Here is a 7,023-nt window from a genome sequence, read left to right as displayed (position 1 = left end):
CCCTACTTTACTCAGTTTAAGTTCGGCTCCTGTCTCCCGGCTCTGATTCCTCTCTTGGTTTCTTTGTCCATTCAGTCATTTGCTAAGTGTGTTTCGTCGTGTCAGTGCCGTGGAGGCCGTCTCCCTTTTTCTTGTGGGTGGTCTGTTCTCCAAGGTCCTCGGGCCTGGGACGGGCAGCAGTAGCTTCAACCACTCAAGTCATCAAGGTGACTCCAAGGTTGGACACAACAGATGTGGCAGCTGACTTTCCTGTTGCCCGAGTGACAGTTTCGAACAAACCTTTCATTTCCCTGATTTCCTAGAACCCTAAGTCCTGCAGAAACATCGCAGAAGAGCCACCCTTCCACCTGTCCAAAGGGCCCAGAGAGTCTGCAGGATAGCACAGGTGCCAATGGCTTCTGTCTGCAGGGGACAGGCTACAGCATTAAGGGTAGCGCCCCTGGGCGGGGGATTTGGAATCCTGCTCGGTCTCTTGACAGAGCAGTTGGAAGAAAGAGAGAGCTGCGCCCTCCTTCTGCTTCCGTTTTAAAGAGAGACCTACCTTTTGAACCGTGTAAGAATGGCCAACACTTCCTTTGAGCTAAAGAACATACATTTCTAGGCAATCTGAATTTTATTGGAAAGATCGTAATAACTTAGGTTTTCATACCACTATTAAGTCACTAGAAGTTTCTGGAAGGTTTTCTCAAACATTATTTTGTGAAATCATTTTATCAGGTAGGTTATTCATGCAACAATTCAGAGATGCTCCCTTTTCACCTTTTATACAGATAAAGGAACTGAGGAGTGGAGGGGTCCTGGGGGAGCCAGGACTCAAACTCCAGCCTGCTTCCTCCCTCCAGAATTCTGGAAAGTAGCCTCAAAGAGTTAATACCCCACCAACCAATCCTCCTTTCTCTTTGGAAAAAAAACAATAACTACCATTTATTGAGTGCCAGGCACTGTGATCAGCTCCTTTAATCCTCACAACAAATCCATGAGGCAGATATGTTGTCCCCATTTTACAGATAAAGAAACCGAGGCTCTGAGAGGCTACATAACTTGCCAGGCCACACAGCCAGTACGTGACAGAGCCCGGATTCAGCCCAGGTCTGAGGAACTACAGAGCCTGTGCTCTTAACCGAAGTACCATCAGACCACTGATCAGGTCCTGAATTTTCTTACCAGTGTTTGAAGACGCATGGAACAATAGAGACTCTAGATGCCATAGCCTGATGACTGACCATCCAGCAAATTTTCAAGACATCCTTCCTTCCTTCTCCATCCCCAGATTATTTAAGGACTCATTTCAAGGCCAAGTCCGTGGGCCTGAGAGCTGGGGTTTGGCCTGCTGTGTCCGTGATTGCTGCTCTGGCCAACAGCTTGCAAGCCACCATGCCAAGTGCTAAATTACAGACCTTCCCTCCGAGAAATTGCTTTTGTCACCTTCCCTCCAAATGATGAACTCTTAAGCCTCCTAACAGCTGAAACCTACTCCGCACTGCACCTGGAATGAGAAATCACCCACACACCTACACATCCATCCTCCAGGGCAGCAGTTCTGAGTGCGGTCCCTGCGCCACTAGCATCAGCGTCCCCTGGGAGCTTGTTAGAAATGCCAAGTCTCAAGCCCCACCCCAGGCCTACTGGATCAGAAACTCTGAGGGTGGAACCCAGATATCTGTTAGAATATAGTCCTCCAGGGGATTCTTATACGCACTCACGTTGGAGAACCTCTGCTGAAAGCAGAGTGCCCCGCATCTCCTCTAAGCAACATCCCACAAGGTGTACCCAGGAAATCTCTCTCATCACTATGTTTGGAGGCTGAGGATGGTCTCAGAAAGCAAGTCCTGGAGACCATTGTCTACTGGTCTGACAGTAGGTTTCTTGGGGCATTTTCTGAAGCTTTTCTTTCTAGAATGTTCTTTTTCTTGGGCCCCATCTGCTGTTTCACTAGAGCCTCGGCCTCCTGCCATCTCTTTGGAGCTTCCAGAGGCACATTCCTGCCCCACTAACTGCCTTCTGTCTCAGGTACCTCTCAAGTTTTTCGAGTGCTCATTCATTCATTAATCTGTTCAACTTAGTGCACAGCCATTGACTACTTGCTCTAGATATAGGCCAGAGAGTGTGGTGACAAGTGACATGGAAGAGAGGTAACCTAGCGTAGTGGTTAAAGGTCCTGGCCCTTGAGCCAGGCTGCCTAGGTTTGAATCTCAACTCCGCCACTGCTATTTGTAACTTGACACTGGGCACATAATAGGACTTTAAAACTGTAGGTGTAGCATGTACAGTATAGAGTAAGTGCTTACTAAATACTGGCTTATTATCATTATTGTTGTATGGTTGTATTCATTTTTATCGCTATATAACAAACTACCACAAGTTTCGAAGCTCAAAACAATACAAATTTATTATCTCACAGTCTCTGAGGGTCAGAGGTCCAAGCGTGGAATGGCTGGATTCTTTGCTTAGGCTGAAATCATAGTGTGGGCAAGGCTGCAGTTGTCCCTAGAGTGTGTGCTTCTCCAGGCTCACTGGTCACTGGCAGAATTCCTTTCCTTGTCATTGTACGACTGCCATGTGGCCCCCATAGGCATCTCACGCATGGCTTTTTGCTTTCTTCCAGACCCAGATTTAAAGGTTGACATGATTAAGTCAGGCCCACCCCCCATAATCTCCCTTGTAATTAGTCTAAAGTCAACTGATTCGTAACCATAATTACATGTGCTAAATCCCTTTTGCCATATAATGTAGCATAATCACAGAGGTGATACCATATTCATAGGTTCTGCCTCAAGAGGGAGAACATTATACAAGGGCAGGGTCACCCAGAAGAGAGTCTTCTGCCTTCCACAATGGTCCCTGGTAGGAATGACCCTATTACAGACTAACATGCAGTTCCATATAAACGACAGAGAGCACTCCAGAAAGTCATGTACCCTTTCATAGTGATAGCCTCTTCATTAGTGTAAAGGATGTAGATAGTGGACTGTATTCGTTGCTGTAACCAGGTACTACAAACTGGGTGGCTTAAAGTGACAGAAACTTATTCTCACTATTCTGCAAGCCAGAAGTCCAAAATCAAGGTGATGGTAGTTCCTGGCTTCCTCCAAAGGCTCTAGGGAAGGTTTCTTTCGTGCCTCTTTCCAGCTTCTGGTGGTTGCCAGCGATCCTTGGCGTTCCTTGGCTTATAGGTATATCACTTCAATCTCTGCTTTCATCTTCACATGGCATTCTTCCTGTGTATCTCCGTATCCAAAATTTCCTCTTATAAGGACACCAGCCTTTGGATTAGACCCTGCAATAATCCACTGTGACCTCTTCTTAACTTGATACATGTGCAAAGACCTTCTTTCCAAATAGGTCACGTTCTCGGGTACTAGGGGTTAGGGCTTGAACGTAGCTTTTGGGGGGGGCGGGGGACAAAATGCAACCCACAACGAGGACTATATCAGCACATAGCTCTTCGTCCTCCAAACCAGCAGCATTTGGAAAGCTGAGCTTCCTTCCCTCCACTCAGTGGCTTTTCTCCATGTGTCCCAGGTACCACGTCTGGACTAAAGGCCACGCACCCACAAACTTTGCCAAGTGGCGGACCGCCACCACGCCTTACCGGGTTGAGTGGGAGGCCGATTTCGAGCCGTATGTTGTCGTGAGACGGGACTGCCCTGAGTACGACCGGAGGTTTGTGGGCTTTGGCTGGAACAAGGTGGCTCACATCATGGAACTGGATGCCCAGGTGAGAAGAGTGGGACGTTACGGACCCGGTGCTGTGGGGAAAGGGGAGGCCTGGATCTTAAAGCTGGAAGGGCCTTGGAGATCAGACGCGGGGACCAGAGAAGGAACACAGCGTGTTCAGGGATCTAGAGTGATAATGTGACAGTACTCATTCTCAGGGCTGTTGATTCCCAAACCTTTTCTCTGTCTTCTCCCTTGGGTGACAGACAGTTGGGTTCCCAGCCAGGACTCAGGCACATGTGAGTGTCCTGTGACAAACCATTTCACCCCCTCATCCTCATTCAACCCAGTGACGAAGACAAGCAAATGATGACCATTCATCACTCAGCCTGTGAGTCATGTAACTGACACAAAGCATTCTAGCAGTTCGGTATAAATGACACAAAGCACGCAGCTGAGGAGCAGCTATTTATTCTACCCTGTAACTAAAAGAGTGATGATGTTCAGGCTGTATTTAATCATGAAACCTTTTCATTCATTCACCTAATACTTAACTGAGCACCTACTTCTTAACTGAGCACCTACTTCAAGAGAAATCTGCAGAATTCTAATAGGTTAAACCAGGGGTCTGCAAAGCTTTTCTCCAAAGAACCAGATAGTAAATTTGGGAGGCTTTGTGGGGCCTGCAAGTTTCTTTTTCAACTACTCAGTTCTGCCACTGTCGTTCAGTTGTAGACAGTATCTAAAGAATGGACGTGGCTGTGTTCCAATAAAACTTTATTTATTAAAGAACATGCAGCCGGCCAGACACACCACAGCTTGGCAACCCCTGTGTCAGACAAACAAAAGCAAAGCTATTCTGGTTCAGTTAGGAGAAGGATGCTTAGGCCCCTCAACCCCACCCTTTGGTCTCTCTGTATATGCTATGCTCCAAGGCACCTCCGCTTGGAGCACAGTGTAAATATTTCTCAACAGGAGCATCCTGAATTCAGAAAAAGCAATGGATACTCAGTGCTGGCTGCCCTGAGTCACCTGGAGAGCTTTCCAACAGTTCCAGTGTGTTTGAGAACAGTCCCAGGTGATTTGAATAAACCTCTAAGGTTGCAAACCACTGACGTAGATAGAAGGTTATGGGATGGTGTCCATATTTAACAACGGAGAGCACGACCTTTAGTGTCCATTTTTTCAGTCTTGGAGGTGGTCCAACGCTGCTCACAAACAGAAGTGCTTAGTCTGCCTCAGCTTCTGCTTGAAAGAAATGTTGTAATATTCGTGCATCCGGCAGTGTGGTGAGGTGAACTGGTTCAATGAAGTTAATTTTTCCAGCACTGAGACCCGGGCTTTGTTTTAGACAATTTTGACAGAACTCTTGAAAATTTGTTGCATATTTTCCTTGCTCTGCCAAACATAATTTTACTCTTTCTAGTGATTTAGGGAGGTAATGAGTACACACCTGACAGGTAATCCAGCCACACCTGTAGGAGCTGCTGGGATCGGTAGGGCTCTTTGTCCCCACGTGAAAAATCCCAGACAGCTAAGCTCCAGGAGCTCTTGCATTTTCTTTTCATGGTTTTTCTCGCTCCTTCCTCACCATCAACTGTCATTTCTGGCTGCTGTCAGTGTTCCTCCACGTGTAACAGCTACCTTTCCCCATCTGGAGGTTTCCCTTTGAGTTTATTCTGATCTGCTCTGGGCTGGGAAACTAGATGACCAAAGCTTATCAGACATTCTATCCAAAATCAGAGATTGTAATTCTGAGTGCAGCTGTGCTGGTTCTCCTTTGAGTTACACATCCCGAATTTATGTCACCTGTTTTGGCTATTTAGAGACAGTTTATTTTTTACCTGAGTTCCTATCTATATTCTGCAAAGTGGAGAATACTGTACGATGATTCATAGTAAGGCTGTGTGGGTGAGAATTTTGGTGTTTTTTGGTTTTTTTTGGTTTTTTTTTTTTGGCACCCGGGCCTCTCACTGTTGTGGCCTCTCCCGCTGCGGAGCACAGGCTCCGGATGTGCAGGATCAGCGGCCATGCTCACGGGCCCCAGCCGCTCCGTGGCATGTGGGATCCTCCTGGACCGAGGAACGAACCCGCGCCCCCTACATCGGCAGGCGGACTCTCAACCACTGCGCCACCAGGGAAGCCCTTTGTTTGTTTTTTGTTGGGGTTTTTTTGTTTTGTTTTTGAGAGTTTTGTTCTTGATGAGCTTCCGTCCAGTGGAGCATCTTTTTCCTCATTCCTTTTTTGTCCCCTCTTTTGTACTAATCTGACGAGACTGTTAAATCTCATCAAACCCTATGAGAAGTCACATAAGCAGACATCACTTAATCGAGCAAGAGAGTCTCCTGTGGCTTGTGTCATTCTAGAGCAAACATGTGGGAGTGTACTCACACTTAATCAAGAACATTAGGATCTAAACCCACATACAGTTGAAAGTTTTTTTTTTTTTTTTTTTTTTTTTTTTGTTTTTTTTTTTTTTTTGTTTTTTTTTTTTTGGTACGCGGGCCTCTCACTGTTGTGGCCTCTCCCGCTGCGGAGCACAGGCTCCGGATGTGCAGGATCAGCGGCCATGGCTCACGGGCCCAGCCGCTCCGTGGCATGTGGGATCCTCCTGGACCGAGGAACGAACCCGCGCCCCCTACATCGGCAGGCGGACTCTCAACCACTGCGCCACCAGGGAAGCCCTTTGTTTGTTTTTTGTTGGGGTTTTTTTGTTTTGTTTTTGAGAGTTTTGTTCTTGATGAGCTTCCGTCCAGTGGAGCATCTTTTTCCTCATTCCTTTTTTGTCCCCTCTTTTGTACTAATCTGACGAGACTGTTAAATCTCATCAAACCCTATGAGAAGTCACATAAGCAGACATCACTTAATCGAGCAAGAGAGTCTCCTGTGGCTTGTGTCATTCTAGAGCAAACATGTGGGAGTGTACTCACACTTAATCAAGAACATTTTATGGGCCATAAGCTCTGCCCAGCCCTCTCCATGCATTACTGGTCGTCTCTCAAGGTGTGTATTATTATTACTTTCACTTTATAGATGGGAAAACTAAGGCTCAGAGAAGCCAGGTAATGTGTCCAAGGTCATGGAGACAGCCCTGAACTGCTCCCCTCCACATGGTGGTGCTGCCCTGCTTCCTGGTGTCATTCAGCACTTATTCCTTTGCTTGGTCAGGCGGCCATCTGCTTGGGTGTTCATCATACATCACTGGGGGCTCTGCAGGTCTCACACTGCTCTTGTCTGCTTCCAGGAGTATGAATTCATCGTGCTGCCCAACGCCTACATGATCCACATGCCTCACGCCCCTAGCTTCGACATCACCAAGTTCCGGTCCAACAAGCAATACCGCATCTGTCTCAAAACCCTGAAGGA

At 47.0% G+C, this 7,023-nt stretch overlaps 1 protein-coding gene across 1 annotated transcript in view; it reads left to right on the top strand.

The window, feature by feature from the left end:
* Window positions 1–7,023, top strand: part of LARGE1 (LARGE xylosyl- and glucuronyltransferase 1) — a 443,593-nt gene that overhangs the window by 436,491 nt on the left and 79 nt on the right. The window contains exons 14-15 of the mRNA XM_007449439.1: window positions 3,523–3,718; window positions 6,902–7,023. The exon at window positions 6,902–7,023 is cut by the window's right edge and continues 79 nt beyond it. Of these exons, the coding sequence (XP_007449501.1) occupies window positions 3,523–3,718; window positions 6,902–7,023 (318 nt within the window). The remainder of the gene's footprint in view (window positions 1–3,522; window positions 3,719–6,901) is intronic.

This window comes from Lipotes vexillifer, unplaced genomic scaffold (genome assembly GCF_000442215.2).
Source record: "Lipotes vexillifer unplaced genomic scaffold, Lipotes_vexillifer_v1.1 scaffold374, whole genome shotgun sequence".
In the NCBI taxonomy this organism is placed as follows: Eukaryota; Metazoa; Chordata; class Mammalia; order Artiodactyla; family Lipotidae; genus Lipotes; species Lipotes vexillifer.
This window is presented reverse-complemented; position numbering and strand designations above follow the sequence as displayed.